The sequence below is a fragment of the Sorghum bicolor genome, chromosome 1, assembly GCF_000003195.3.
Source record: "Sorghum bicolor cultivar BTx623 chromosome 1, Sorghum_bicolor_NCBIv3, whole genome shotgun sequence".
Taxonomy (NCBI): Eukaryota; Viridiplantae; Streptophyta; class Magnoliopsida; order Poales; family Poaceae; genus Sorghum; species Sorghum bicolor.
In genome coordinates this window covers 6,521,111-6,536,492 of record NC_012870.2, presented here as the reverse complement: position 1 = coordinate 6,536,492, position 15,382 = coordinate 6,521,111, and the positions used below count along the sequence as shown (strand labels likewise).

Genomic DNA, 15,382 nt, shown 5'->3' with positions numbered 1-15,382 from the left:
CATCTTGAAATCCTCCCGTCCTCTGCTTGAAGGCACACAACCCATAAAATATATATTTTCATAAAATACTTATTTTATATCATAGATTTTACCCTTTTCTATAAAAATAATTAACCTTAAACAAAATAGACTAACATGGACTATAAGAATTGATTTACTTAAGGACAAAGGAAGTATATATTATATTTAAATATATACTAAAAGTTATGCATCTGCTGGAAAAGAAGAGTACTGTCCCCATTTCTTAGCAGGCTGAATTGACTTTTGGGCGTACATGATCATAAAAAAATGGATTCTAAGTTACAAGAAATTTTGGGTTTTATATAAATATATAGTTTATATTATAGCTATAGTCTTTGCCACATGTTGTCACAGCTATAAGGCCATTATCACAGCTTGTCAGAGCTACATGGCCTTTGTCACAGCTACAAGATTCTTATCATAACTTGTCACAGCTAGAGGGACCTTGTCACAGTTTGTTACATCTTATCACAGCTTATATACCAAAAGAAGCAAGGTATTACGAAAAGTAAAATATCTTACAATTTGGAAATAAGATGGAGTAGTAAGGTTTTGTTTAGTTTAAAAAAATTTACAAAATGAATATTGTAGCACTTTCGTTTATATTTGACAAATATTGTTTATTTATGGACTAACTATGTTTAAAAGATTAGTCTCATAAATTACAGGTAAATTGTGCAATTAGTTTTTTTTATAATGCTCCATACATGTGCCACAAGATTTGATATGACGGAGAATTTAAAAAATTTTGCAAATTTTTTTAGAAACTAAATAAGACTTAAGATGTGTGTCTATGCATCATTTACATATGAGTTTTTTTTTCCAAATTACTCATTGTACATTTTTATAATAGTCTCATGCGATGATTGCCCTTTCCTAGCGATTTTTCTTTCGCTTTCGATGGGACGCACATATGGACTTCATCTGAAAGGGAACGCTAGGTCAGGGCCACTTCTGTCCGATCCTGAATCCCGAATTATGTAGTAGGCCTCTCGTGTCAGGACCAGTTAAATAAAGTTTTGTTTTTGTAATGTTGCCCTTTTCCATGTTATCCAGCGTAGAGCTATTGTTTCTTTGCGAGTATCACGCGCAGTCGCAGGCAGAGCTTTTGCCACCAAGAGTTCCATTCCAAGATCAAAGCTCCCCACCTTTTCTCATGGCCATGGCGGCACCACGCGTCCTAGTCCTGCCTTACCCCGCGCAGGGCCATGTCACCCCAATGATGGAGCTCTCCCACTGCCTCGTCGAGCACGGCGTCAAGGTCACCTTCGTGAACACCGAGGCAAACCACGGTTTGATTCTTGGTGCCTTGGCGACCGGAGACAGCGAATTCGGCGGGGTCGACATGGTGTCCATACCGGACGGCCTGGGCTGCGGCGAAGACCGGAAGGATCTCGCCCGTCTCACCGACTCCTTCTCCAAGTTCATGCCCGCCGAGCTGGAGAAGCTCATTGCCAGCATCAATGCCGACGAGCAAGAGCGCGAGAAGGCCAGCTGGTTGATTGCCGATGTGAACATGGCGTGGGCCTTCCCCGTGGCGAAGAAGCACGGCCTCCGGACCGCCGGGTTCTGCCCGTCGTCGGCGGCGATGTTCGCGATGAGGATCAAAATTCCTGAGATGATAAGCGACGGCGTTCTCGACGAGAGAGGCTGGCCCAAGCGGCGCGGCACGTTCCGGCTGGCTCCGGCGATGCCGGCCATCGACACGTCGGAGTTCTCGTGGAACCGCGCCGGCGACGCCAAGGGCCAGCCAATCATCTTCCAGCTGATCCTCCAGAACAACGCGGCCACGCACCTGGCCGAGACCATCGTCTGCAACTCCGTCCAGGAGCTCGAGCCCGGGGCCTTTGCGCTCTTCCCCGGCGTCCTCCCCGTGGGCCCGCTCTCGGTCTCCTCCGACAAGCCGGTCGGCGGCTTCTGGGCCGAGGACGCCTCCTGCGCCGCGTGGCTGGACGCGCAGCCGGACAGCTCCGTCGTGTACGTCGCGTTCGGCAGCCTCGCCGCCTACGACGCAGCGCAGCTAGTCGAGCTCGCCGAGGGGCTGCTGCTGACCTCACGGCCGTTCCTGTGGGTGGTCAGGCCGGGGTTGGCGGGCGAGCACCTCCTTGAGCAGCTCCGCCGCCGCGCCGCGCCGCGCGGGCGCGTGGTGAGCTGGTGCCCGCAGCAGAGCGTGCTGGCGCACCCGGCGGTCGCCTGCTTCCTGACGCACTGCGGCTGGAACTCGACGATGGAGGCGGTGCGGAGCGGCGTGCCGCTCCTGTGCTGGCCCTACTTCACCGACCAGTTCTTGAACCAGAGCTACATCTGCGACGTGTGGGGGACAGGGCTGAAGGTGCCATTGCCGCCCGCGGCGGCGGCGGCGGCGGCACACGGAGCGGGGCTTGTGGGGAGAGACGTTGTTCGGGACAAGATCGAGGAGCTGCTCCGCGACAATGAGACCAAGGCGAGGGCGCTCGCGCTGCGGGACCTCGCCGGTCGGGCAGTCGGCGATGGCGGCTCGTCGCGCCAGAATCTCAGGCGGTTCTTGGATCTTGTGCGAGGAGTGAAGAGCTAGAGGTTTAATTTGGGGGCGAGTGTTGTTGGTGTTCACGAATAGCGACGAGTTGCAGTTGCAGGACGCAGTACTACTGTAGGAGAATGAAACACCATAAAAAGTATGCACCGTGAAAATTCGCGGGTCTATCTATGGATAACTCATGTGATTGTACACCATCTTGTCATCTGAGTGACACAACACTTTAAATCACTCAATTCTAATAAACAAAACAAATCAGGTGATTCAAGGCTCTCCGTCACTCGATTCCAATATACTCCCTCCGTCCTCAAATACTGCTATTTCTAGTAGATTTCAGACAGATTAGTGTGGCAAACAAAAGACCATTCTACCCTCAATTAATTTGGGTTCCACCATTTAATCATGCACGTTAAGTCATGATTCTCTGGTTCCAACGAGCTGTATTTAATGCCAACTAAAGAGACTCAAACAATTATCATGCGTCAAAGTATTACTTCCTAGAAGAAATTAAATGGGTTGGTGGACCACGGAAGTTCCAAGGAGAAATTAAATGAGCTGGTGGAGTGAGTATGCTAGTAGAAATAGCAGTATTTGTGGACAAAATATTCTTCTAGAAATAGCAATATTTAGGGACGGAGTGAGTATAACCACAAGATTAAAATCCAACAGACTAAATAAAAACAAATTAAAACTAGAGCAAAAAATCAAAAGGAAAAAGATAAATTTATCAAATAATTTCTATGAAAGGCAAATTAGAAGATGATCAAAACAAAAAAACAGAGAAAAAAGATAGATTTATCAAATAATTTCTATGAAAGGCAAATTAGAAGAAGATCAAAGCAAAAAAAACAGAGAAAAAAGACAAACAGAATTAGTAGATCAGGCAAATTAGAAGAGAAATCAAATGAAAAAACATAGAAGTGTTCAGATAATTGAAATGACCATTCTCATTTACAAATAACCAATTTACAACAATTAAACACAGAACTTACACCTAAATCGGAACAGTAAAATATGTTATAATGACATGTAATTAAAAAGTTGCAACTAGGAGCACAATGTGTCAGTGAGGACCGTACTCCCTGCCATGGTCATTGTCGGCGACACGAAGGAAAGGGGAGGAGGCCGTTACCTGCCCCTGCTAGGCCCTGTTGCTCTCGCCATGCAGGACGGCGCTGGTCCTCTCCTGTGGGATAGCAGGGCGCTGGGCAATGCGGCATTGGTGGCGTCGGGATGGCTGGGCAGCAGCAGCGCACGCACGGTGTGGTGGCGCTGGGACGGCGGGGCAGCAAGGGCAGGCAAGCGGATAAGACTGAGGAACCATGGCGCCCTGTGGCCCGCCACTAGTTGGCTGCTGCATTGCCGCACTTCATCTGTATCATCAAAGCGTCATCCGATGGCTAGAAAAATCGAGTGATGAGAGGCTTAGAAACACCCGAGCGAGCAACAGATTTAGCGAAACAAAAGTGCAAAACAATGCCATGCCGAGTTCAGAGCATAGTTGGTCACAACTTCAAACTATTGCACGTTTTGTGAAAGGGTTTGAAAACGGGCACGTTTAAAGAAAAAATGGAACCGACTTTTGTTGCTAACATCAGTAATGAGCTCATATGAAAGGGGCGTCTCAGTCTGTGGCATGCTCTTCCGCTCGGAACTGGTAATACCATAGACAGGCGTCACATGATTATAGGTCGTGCGCTCAACATCTGATATTTGCGAGTTGCATGGACTTGTAGGCTTGTAGCTGTAGCCTCTGCAAACTTGGAGGTGTTTGGTTGTAGAGACTAAAATTTAACAGGTATTATAACATATTTTATAATTATAGTAATTAGTATCTAATTATTGACTAATTAGATTTAGAAGATTTATCTCGTAAATTATTCTCTAGCTGTGTTTTTAATTTCGTAAATAGTCTATATTTAATACTTCATACATGTGTCTAAATATTCGATGTGAGCCAAGTTTACAAGAGGGAAGACCAGGGTTCAAAATTTCAGCAAAATTTTGTCAAAATTTCACAAAATCCAGTAATTTCGGTGGTGGCCGAAAGAAAAATCTGAAATACATGTGCTATATAACTTTAGACTCATATTTTCTATTGTTTATATTGCATATTCTTCTATTCAATAGATGTGTAATCATAAATTATACTGATACTTGTTTAGATCTAATTTTTTAAAAGAAAAACATATTTCATGTGCTAGTCTCTAAAAAAATTTTGGCAAAATTTCGGCCGAATTTCGTGAAATTCGATAATTTCGGTGGTGGCCGAATTTTTTGCCATATCGAAATTAAAAACCTTGGGGAAGACAGTCTGTTTCCGTCAACTGCGCTTGTCCACCGCTATCTTGTGCAATACAACACACTTTCGACAACCTTTCGTCAGTGTTACTCCTGCTCTACGGACCCATGACACCAACACCATCAGCCTCATTCATAATAAATCAGCTAACAATATTTTCTGTCATAACTTATCAGCCAAACAAACAAGACGATCATAGGTCCATTAACATGTGAGCCGATTTTAGTTAGGTCCATTAACTTTGAAAGTAAATTTTTAGGTTCGTAAACTTTTTATGTTGTATCACCTAGATCCATACCTCTCCTCGTTGGCCTTTTGTGTTAATATAACGTGATGACTAGACTCTCTAAAGAAGCTCTTTGGCAATGTATTTCGTCAAACAGTTTGTGGGGCTGACCAGCACTATCCCAGTCTTTTGCACCAAATTAAATCATAGACCTCTCCTGGCTTTCTTCTTGTGCTGACGTGGTGTGATGACTAGACGCTCTAAAGCAGCTCTTTGCAGATGTATTCCGTCAAACAGACTGTGGGCGTGACAGCACCATCCTGGTCTTTTGCGCCAAATTAAATCTGTGTTACAGTTCACATGATTTTGTTCTTTAGCGCCGCGCAAAAATGTGGCATATGGATAGAGCTAGTCCACTCTCGCTGATGCAAGGCATGACGCATCTGCGTCGATGAGTTCGCCTTCATATTCAGCCACAGGCTATATATGCACCTCATATCATGATCCACAAGGAGTGGCGCTGTTGCAACTTTTGCAAGCTCAGGATCGTCCTGTAGCCGGCCAGCAGCCATTACCAGCACGTCCAAGTGTCTTCAGCCAGTAGCCACCCTCCTCGATCCATGGCATCGTCTCCTCAGCGGCCTCGTGTAATGATGCTGCCGTTGGCCGCGCAGGGCCATGTCATGCCCCTCATGGAGCTCTCCCACCTGCTCGTCGAGCACGGATTCGAGGTCGTCTTCGTGAACACGGACTTCAACCATGCCCGCATCATCACGGCCCTGGAAGGAGCGGCCCCTGCCCCCGTCGGGATCGACCTGATCTCCTTCCCGGACGGCATGGCCCCCGACGGTGACCGCACCGACATCGGCAAGCTGCTCGACGGCCTGCCGGCGGCGATGCTCGGCGGCCTCGAGGAGACGATCAGGTCCAGGAACATCAGGTGGGTGGTGGCCGACGTGTCCATGAGCTTCGTGCTGGAGCTAGTCCCCAAAGTGGGCGTGCGTGTCGCCTTGTTCTCCACTTTCTCCGCCGCCAACTTCGCGCTGAGGATGCACCTTCCCAAGATGCTAGAGGATGGCATCATCGACGAAACGGGTAAGCGCCGTCGTCATTTCTCAGGCTTATTAGGCAAATCTGCAAGTCATTCAGCAGTATTTTTCTCTCACAATAAATTAGCCAAGATCAGCCAAACGATCGGTTGTACGTTCGCAGGGAATGTGAAAAGGAACGAGAGGGTCCAGCTAAACCCCAAGATGCCGGCCATCGACGCCTCCAAGCTTCCATGGATCACTATTGGCAAGAGCCCCGAGTCACGGAGAGCCATGATCCAGAGCGCCATCACGACCATCCCGACACTAGCGCTCGCCGAAACTATTGTCTGCAACACTTTCCAGGAGATCGAGTCCGTGGCGCTGGCCCACCTCCCCATACCGGCGGTCGCCATCGGCCCGCTGGAGGCGCCCAAGTCGACGTCGTCGGCATCGGCGGCGACTGGCCATTTCTGGGCGCAAGACGTAACCTGCCTCCGCTGGCTCGACGCGCAGGCTCCCGGCTCCGTCGTCTACGTGGCGTTCGGGAGCCTCACGGTGTTCGACGTGGAACGGCTCCAGGAGCTGGCCGACGGCCTGGTGCTCACCGGGCGGCCGTTCCTGTGGGTGGTCCGGCCCAACTTCGCCTACGGTGTCGGCGAGGGCTGGATCGACGGGTTCCGGCGCCGCGTCGCCGGCAAGGGGCTCATCGTCGGCTGGGCTCCCCAGCAGCGCGTGCTCTCGCACCCCTCGGTGGCGTGCTTCGTGACGCACTGCGGGTGGAACTCGACCATGGAAGCGGTGCGGCACGGCGTCCCGCTCCTCTGCTGGCCCTACTTCGCCGACCAGTTCTTCAACCAGACCTACATCTGCGACCTGTGGGGCGTTGGGCTGAAGGTCTGCGCCGACGGGAGGGGAATTGTCACCAAGGAGGAGATCAGGGACAAGGTGGAGCGGCTGCTTGGGGACGAAGAGATCAAGGCGAGGACGCTGGCCTTGAAGAGCGCGGCGTGCGCCAGCGTCGCGGATGGAGGGTCCTCGCATCAGGATCTGCTCAAGTTAGTGAATTTGCTAAGAGAAAATTAGTCTTCATGTCAGAAATGTTTCAGAGTTCAGAGATTAGGTGGTTATATATATTCATCTGTTGCGGAGCCGTTAGAAAAATAGAAGTGGGTGTGCAAACATGTTAGGAGGACCATGTGTCATTGCATTGTTTTCGGCAACAAAAAAAGGATTCTTTGCATTTTAAACTGTATCACTAGAGAGCGAGTGCAATGCAAAATAAATGGAGCAATGGACCATGTCCTGAAAGCGAGAACGGATAGCATCTCTTAATCTGGCGAAGTGCCATGACAAGTCCCAGACAAGAAACCAATTGCTAGATTGATGTAAGAATGGCCGAATGCTTAATGCCTGCCATTTATACCAACCAAGCAAACACTACACAGTACAGTGCTAACGTTAGAATACTAGAAATGCAATTTGTTAATAGTATATGAAAGCATTTGGTAACTTCCATATTGAGTATGGTAAAGCAAATATCGACACAAAAGAGAGTATAACACTCGAATTCGGCCGTGAGATTCATGCCTGAGTTGTATTCTTCAGTTTCAGGGACGCTATAGGAAAGAGAATATTAGCACTGGTCCCCTTGCTCATGCTTGTACAAAATCCTGTATTCCTGTCCCAGGGAAATGGATACAAATACAGTTGGCCTGGTTTGGTGGCAGAACTTAGTTGTCACAGAGTTGTGCCTGTGCATGTTCGTCTGCATCTATACTCAAGTACAGAATTTGGTTGCCTCCACGAACAGACACGAGACAACTCGACAATCGACATGGCTGGAATTCATCGATACGAACCATTTGTCAATATGAGAAACCCATAGGCAAGCAGACGAGCACCAATGGATCCTTGCTGTTGCTGATGTGAGATCTGATGCGGACAGATGAGCACCCATGGATTCTTGCTGATGTCTGACGCGGCTGCACCGGGCGGATAGGCATATGCACGCACCTCTCTCTCTTATCGATAGATGTCCACAGGAGCAGCAAGCAGCCAAGAGCAGACTGACCTCTGACCTCTGAGGTTCTGACAGCGCACACACGCTAGTTGCTAACAGCCTCCATCCATGGCCGCGGCTCCTCCTCCTCCTCCTCCTCCTCCCCGGCCTCGTCTCATGGTGCTGCCCTTCCCTGCCCAGGGTCATATCATGCCGCTCATGGAGCTGTCCCACCGCCTCGTCGACCATGGCTTCGAGGTCGACTTCGTGAACACCGACTTCAACCACGCCCGCATCCTCACGGCCTTGGCGACAGGAGGAGACACCGGAGCAGCTGTCCATGCCGGGATCCACTTGGTCTCTTTCCCGGACGGCATGGGCCCCGACGGCGACCGCGCAGACATCGTTCGGCTGGCTCAGGGCTTGCCGGCGGCGATGCTCGGCCAAGTTGAAGAGCTGATCAGAGCTCATAAGATTCGGTGGGTGGTGGCTGATGTCTCCATGAGCTGGGTGCTGGACCTGGCCGGCACGGCAGGCGTGCGCGTCGCCTTGTTCTCGACCTTCTCGGCCGCCACCTTCGCCGTAAGGATGCGTATTCCCAAGATGGTAGAGGATGGCATCATTGACGAAAATGGTAAGAGCAAACCAAACCCGATTTCTGTGTCATCTGTGCTCTCCAGATCAGAATTCATGCAGGACATGGTGTTTCCGTGCGCAGCGAATGTGAAGAGGAATGAGAGGATCAAGCTGAGCCCCAACACGCCAGCCTTCGACGCCGCCGACATCCCCTGGGTCAGGCTTCGAAGCCCCATGATAAAGGGCATGATCAAGACCAACCAAATGTTCGCGCTCGCTGACACCATTGTCTGCAACACGTTCCATGCCATCGAGTCCGAGGCGCTGGCGCTCCTCCCCAAGGCGGCACTGGCCATCGGCCCCCTCGAGGCGCCGGCATCGAACTCAGCCAGCCATCTCTGGCCCGAAGACATGGCCTGCCTCGCCTGCCTCGACGCCCAGGCACCCAGATCAGTTGTCTATGTGGCATTCGGGAGCTTTACAGTCTTCGACACTGCAAGGCTCCAGGAGCTCGCCGACGGGCTGGCACTCACCGGACGCCCGTTCCTGTGGGTGGTCCGGCCGAACTTTGCCAACGGCGTCGATGAAGGCTGGCTGGACCAGTTCAGACGCCGCGTTGGAGACAAGGGGCTAGTCGTCGGCTGGGCGCCCCAGCAGCGCGTGCTCTCGCACCCTTCGGTGGCATGCTTCATCTCGCACTGTGGATGGAACTCCACCATGGAAGGGGTGCGTCACGGCGTCCCGTTCCTGTGTTGGCCATACTTTGCCGACCAGTTCATGAACCAGAACTACATCTGCGACGCGTGGGGCACGGGCTTGAGGATTGACGCCGACGAGCGGGGCATCTTCACCAAGGAGGAGATCAGGGACAAGGTCGACCAGCTGCTCGGCGATGATGGGATCAGAACGAGGGCACTGTCTTTGAAGAGAGCAGCGTGCGAGAGTATCACAGATGGAGGGTCCTCGCATCAGGATCTGCTCAAGCTTGTAAACCTGCTGAGAGAACAATAATCTTTAGATTGTCAGAATTGCTTTAGTCATTCAGAGGTCATTTGGTTAGATAAATATTGTCTGCAGAGTCGCATTCAAAGTTTTGTTTTGTTTTTGTTTTGTTTTTTTTTTTTTTTGAAACTATCGCATTCAAAGTTGGATAGACAGACATGGAGAAAAAGATCCGACGTCGGTGTTACTAGAAAATGCATTGTCACCTCATGGGCCACATACTGAAAGTGACACTTAGCTAGTAATACATATCAATCTGGAAAGTTTTAAAAACAATCTCTACGGTGCAAAGTGACAATGGAAGTTGCAAAGTATAACAGATTACTAAATTAAGCAGAGGAATGCTGAATGCCTGCTGCCGAGCCACTAAAACTGAGCCAGCAGAGCACTACAACTAGAAGTGCGTGCAGAGTTCACCAGGGTACCAGGAATGTTCCTGATTCAGAGTCACTATCTCAAATAACCAATTATTAGGTAATGAATTACACAGCCGAATAGATGCAGGCTTACCAAAAAATAATGGAGATGTCCCACGAGACTAGGCCATGGCATTAAAGTTATTTCCAAGACACAATCTGACTCTGTTACTATTTCATGGAGTATGCAAATCAGCGTGAGCTTTCTCCACAAGTAGATCAACGCTAAACATAAAAAACAAGAAAAAGTTTCCAAACAGAATGTACTATGTTAGTCATGGTCGTGATTACCTTTTGGACATATTGGGGTTTCAGACATCTGAAGTTATACCCAATATCCAAGAAATAGCTGTTCCAAAAAAACTTACAGTATATTTCAGATGAACTGCCATGTCATTACCTTCTAGTTGGTGAATTTCCAAGGAAGAATTGTAATTTCTTTTTTATAGAGGACCAATATCTTTGAACCCATTGGAATCTAGTGAAACTTTCTATGCATATAATGGATAGGCACAACCAAAACTAGTAGAAGAGTTCAGCAGCAGGCATCTCAGCCACGTGCATAACCGCCATGGCGGTTATTTTGCTTGCCCAGCAAGGTAGAGAAAACAAAGTGGTCAACTATGGACTGAATGATTGTGAAGATAACCTTTTCTTTGGAAAAGGTAGACCTATATTCAGCAGGCTACAAATCTGCTGATGTATGGTCTGATGCAACAACCATAATTTTGGCACCCTTTATATGCACACCCGATGGACCAATCTGGTTATACCTGCCCACAAGTAGCAGCAAGCATTGATCCCACAAACTGTTTGTAGCCACGACAGAAACAACCTTCATGGCTTTTGCTGCTCCTAAACCTCATGTCATGGTGCTACCCTTCCCTGCACAAGGTCATGTCATTCCACTCATGGAGTTGTCCCATAGGCTAGTTGACTATGGATTCAAGATTGACTTCATAAACACCGAGTTCAACCACGACCGTATCTTCAAGTCCATGCAAAACAAAGGAGCAATCCCTGAGGGTTTACACATGCTCTCAATTCCAGATGGTATGGACCCTGATGATGATCACACAGACATTGGCAAGATGGTTAGGGGCTTATCAGCTGCCATGCTCAGCCCCCTTGAGGAGATGATCAGAATCAAGAAGATAAAATGGGTGATAGCAGATGTGTCTATGAGCTGGGTGCTAGAGTTGACAAACACAGTGGGAATACGTATTGCTTTGTTCTCAACTTACTCAGCATCTGTGTTTGCACTAAGGTTGAAACTGCCCAAACTGATCGAGGATGGTATTATTGATGAAAGCGGTAAGAAATATTCAAATTGTCTTTAGCATAAATACTTCCATACTGTCATGTTCCTCTTTACATCCTATGTCTTAGTGACCAATACAAGACCATTGAATTTAATGCAGGGAATGTGAAAGTGCATGAGATGATCCAACTGATGCCACCCATTGATTCAACTGAGATCCCCTGGGTCAGCCTGGGCAGCACCCCAGAAAGACGCAGAGTGAACATACAGAAGGTCATTAGGACTAACCGATTGATAGCGCTTGCTGAGGCCATCATCTGCAACACATTCAGAGAAGTAGAACCTGAAGCGTTGGCTCTCCTCCCCAATGCATTACCCCTAGGTCCATTGGCAGTGCCGATGTCAAAGCCGACTGGTCATTTTTTGTCTGAAGACCTGACCTGCCTCACCTGGCTTGACACGCAAGCCCCGGGCTCCGTCATATACGTGGCATTTGGGAGCTCGACTGTCTTCGACGCAACAAGATTCCATGAACTCGCCAATGGACTTGAGTTATCTGGCTGGCCGTTCATATGGGTGGTTCGGCCAAACTTCACCAAGGAAATCGATGAGGATTGGTTCAACCAATTCCAGCAAAGTGTCAATGGGAAGGGACTGATCGTCACTTGGGCTCCTCAGCAAAGGGTACTGTCACACCCCTCAGTTGCTTGCTTCATGACACACTGTGGGTGGAACTCAACGATGGAAGCTGTGCTGCATGGTGTCCCATTCTTGTGCTGCCCCTATTTTGCTGACCAGTTTTGCAACCAGAGCTACGTGTGCAATGTGTGGAAGACAGGCCTTAAGCTTTATTCCAACGAGCAAGGGGTCGTCACAAGGGAGGAGATCAAGGAAAAGGTTGTGCAGCTGCTGAGCGATGAGGATATCAAGGCCAGGGCGGTTATGTGGAAGAACATTGCATGTGCAAGCATCAGAGAGGGAGGATCCTCTCATGCGAACTTGCTCAGCCTTGTGAATTTGCTACAAGAAGGATGATGTTCCAGAATTTATACTCAGTTGCCACATACAGTTTAGTTCAATAATTCTTTTTGTGTGTGTGTGTGTGTGTGGGGGGGGGGGGGGGGGGGGATAATCAGTCCAGTCCAATAAAATGCATTCATCCTGTGCATGCTATTCTATAGAAATTCTACAGGTTCTGGAGTTGTTGACATATTTAATTAACATGGTAACAAAAATGAAACAGAATGAACACCATGACAGGCATTGGGACATCAGTGTCATACCCAATTGGTCAATTCGTACAGTAAGCTGCTAGTTACTGGAATGTTGTTTTTCTCCCAGAACGGGTTCGTCCCAAATTTCATCACCGAAGCAACGAACTTACAAAATTGAACCAAGTTACCAAGTGCATTTGAACCAATAAAACAACTAGGAGTATTACAAACTACAAAGACTGCAAGTCTGCAACACACAGGGTTGCTCGACAAAGCTCACCCAAACTAGTTACTGAAAGTGACACTGAAAAAAAAAACAACTTGGTAAACTGCAATGTCTACGTCATATCTCGAGGTTAGTGATGCAGCAGCGCATGCTAGAACCGTAGAGCGTACCTCCGTGCTCGCCGCCGGTGAACGAGAGGTGTTTGATGGAATGCCGAACCCCGATGACAGACACAGACGGGGGTCAGCGGCGCCATCCCACGCAGGTCACGGGGCACGAGATCCTTACCGTTCGTGCGGCCCGCGGCGGCGGCGTGCTGACTGCCCCCCATCGGGCATCGGCCCATCCTGTCTCGACTGCATCGGTGGTCGGCGAATGATGCAGGTGGGTGGTGCTGGCGCCCGTACGCCGGCGCCGCTCCGCCGCACCCCAAGTTGGACTCGGGCCGTCGAGCGGGGATGGTTCCATATCGGTTCGGCCCAGGGTATATGAAAAGGAAGTTTGGGCCAGGTTGGGCTTCTATTAGATTTGGGGCTTTGTGCGGCCTGGTCAATGGTCATTTCTCGGTCAAATCAAATCATCGACGACGCTCCAGTGAAAAAGAGGACTCACGTTCGGAGGATGTCTCTGATGTTTGTTCTTTGATTTGAGACACTCAGTGGGCACTGACCACGGCCTTGTTTAGTTCCGAAAAGTGAAAACTTTTCGATACGGTAGCACTTTCGTTTGTTTATGACAAATATTATCCAATCATGGACTAACTAGGATCAAAAAGATTCGTCTCGTGATTTACAGTTAAACTGTGTAATTAGTTTTTGTTTTCGTCTATATTTAATGTTTCATACATGTGCCACAAGATTCGATGTGACGGAGAATTTTAAAAACTTTTTAATTTTCAGGTTGAACTAAACAAGGCCCACGTTGATTGACGACGCTTGGTAATCTGACCGAACCCAACAGCAAGCAGTTCTCGATCCATCTACCCGTCGTCCACCCGCACCGCGCCCACAGTACGTTGCCAAACTAACAGCGCCATGCATGTGGCGGCGACCGCGGCGTTGCCATGCCTCCCGCGGGGCGGGGCAGGTGGAGATGCCCGCGCACCCTCGGTCGGCCAGTCGGTGGCAACCGGGTGCCCCGGGCCGGGCAGATGCGGTCCATCGGCCGTTCGGCACGCGTAAAGAATTGGAAAGACGCGTCGTCGATCGGCGCAGCCGCCACAGCCAGCCCGGCGCCGGCGAAGCGCGCGCCGCACGTTGGGAATCCTCGCGTGTGGGGGTGGGCGGGGACGATGGATGAGGTGTTCGTTCCGGCTCCTCCTGCCCGGCTCGATTCCCCGTGCACGCACGCGCCCGCGCGGTGTGGCCTCCCCTGGATGGCTGGACCCTATCGACAGATAGGTCCACCGGCCAGCTCACGCCACGCCCATCGCCGCCGTCGCTGTCGCGCTCCCGTCAAAGGGGTCGGCCGTCTCCGACGTGACGTGATCGTGGGCTGGAGGTTTAGGTGCCTCCCGCCCGATGCGGTAGTGCCGTGCCCGGAGCCCCGGACCCCGATCGCCGGATGGGAACCGCGGCTGCGAGGCAGCTTCCGACGGCCAGCCTACGCGCTGCCTGCCCTGGCATCTGAGGCTGCTGCTCACTTCCTTTGCTTCACATCTCAGCACATGCACAAAACACACGTCCGTTGAAATCATGGTGCTACTGGACAGGACTGGTGTTCATATTCATCTCATCTAATCATGCTGTGCACGTAGGTACACATGCTCGCCTAACTTTTTGTCGTTGCAAGGTCTGGTCTGGTGCCCCCAATTTCTTGTTTCTTGGCTACATCCACCCAGGTCATGTGATTCAGAAATCCCTTTTCAAACAGCAAATACTCTTGTAGTAGTTTCGAAGGCCTTGTATAATACTACCAGCAAGGAATTGGATACGCCGCGTGGTGTGCGGGTCCTTGAACAACAACCATAGCAAGGAATAAGACAAGTTTTAGTGCGGTGCAGCTCTCTCTGGTCAGCATGGGTAACGACAGTTCAGAGAGTGGCAACATATAGACGTACCACGCGTTCCGTTCGGCGTCGGTGCAGTGCAACAAATTGCGTCCCGCTCCAGCAACTTCGACGTCTCCTTCGCTGGTCCAGTGGAGAAGGTGAGGGCCCCAGAAAAAACCCCAAAAAAAAGGACCTGCCCTTTTGCAGCAAGTATGATGCTCGCCTCCTCTCTCTCTCTCTCCTGCCGGGGTAGGTGAGCCTTTCGCACAGGCACAGCAAGCTCACATGTTCACGAGCAACCTGGGTAACGTGCCCAAAGCGGGCACACGCCATGTTCGCCATCATAGGAGCCAGGGCAAAAAGAGCCAGGAAAAGGGGGAAAAAAACAGAAGAGCTAGCAGCAGCCTCGGCTGTCGGTTGATGCGTCATGCCATCCATGTCCTCCCAGGCTTTGGCCTAACCGATTTGATTTGTGCGTTGGACGAATGAATCGACGCCGCCCGCTCCAAACTCTGCCGAACCGGGGGCGTACCGGAGGAGGCCAGCCAACGAGAAGACTTGCTGGATTCGCACGACGACAGCTACGCGAACCTCCCGGCTCTT

General features: G+C 50.0%; 2 protein-coding genes and 1 long non-coding RNA gene across 3 annotated transcripts; 2 read left to right on the top strand and 1 right to left on the bottom strand.

Annotated features, from left to right (window-relative positions):
- On the top strand, window positions 818–7,530 carry LOC8086217 (UDP-glycosyltransferase 83A1). The gene is made up of 3 exons (XM_002466381.2): window positions 818–2,355; window positions 5,669–6,159; window positions 6,277–7,530. The coding sequence occupies exons 1-3, from the start codon at window positions 1,052–1,054 to the stop codon at window positions 7,176–7,178; spliced, it is 2,697 nt and encodes an 898-aa protein (XP_002466426.2). The 5' UTR covers window positions 818–1,051; the 3' UTR covers window positions 7,179–7,530.
- On the top strand, window positions 8,143–12,449 carry LOC8085918 (UDP-glycosyltransferase 83A1). Its single transcript, XM_002466379.2, has 3 exons — window positions 8,143–9,562; window positions 10,980–11,402; window positions 11,510–12,449. Exons 1-3 carry the CDS (start codon window positions 8,224–8,226, stop codon window positions 12,382–12,384), a joined length of 2,637 nt encoding a protein of 878 aa, XP_002466424.2. The 5' UTR covers window positions 8,143–8,223; the 3' UTR covers window positions 12,385–12,449.
- LOC110431870 lies at window positions 12,585–13,280 on the bottom strand. The gene is made up of 2 exons (XR_002449356.1): window positions 12,960–13,280; window positions 12,585–12,867 (listed from the first exon to the last, which is right to left on the bottom strand). It is a non-coding gene; the product is annotated as an uncharacterized LOC110431870 (long non-coding RNA).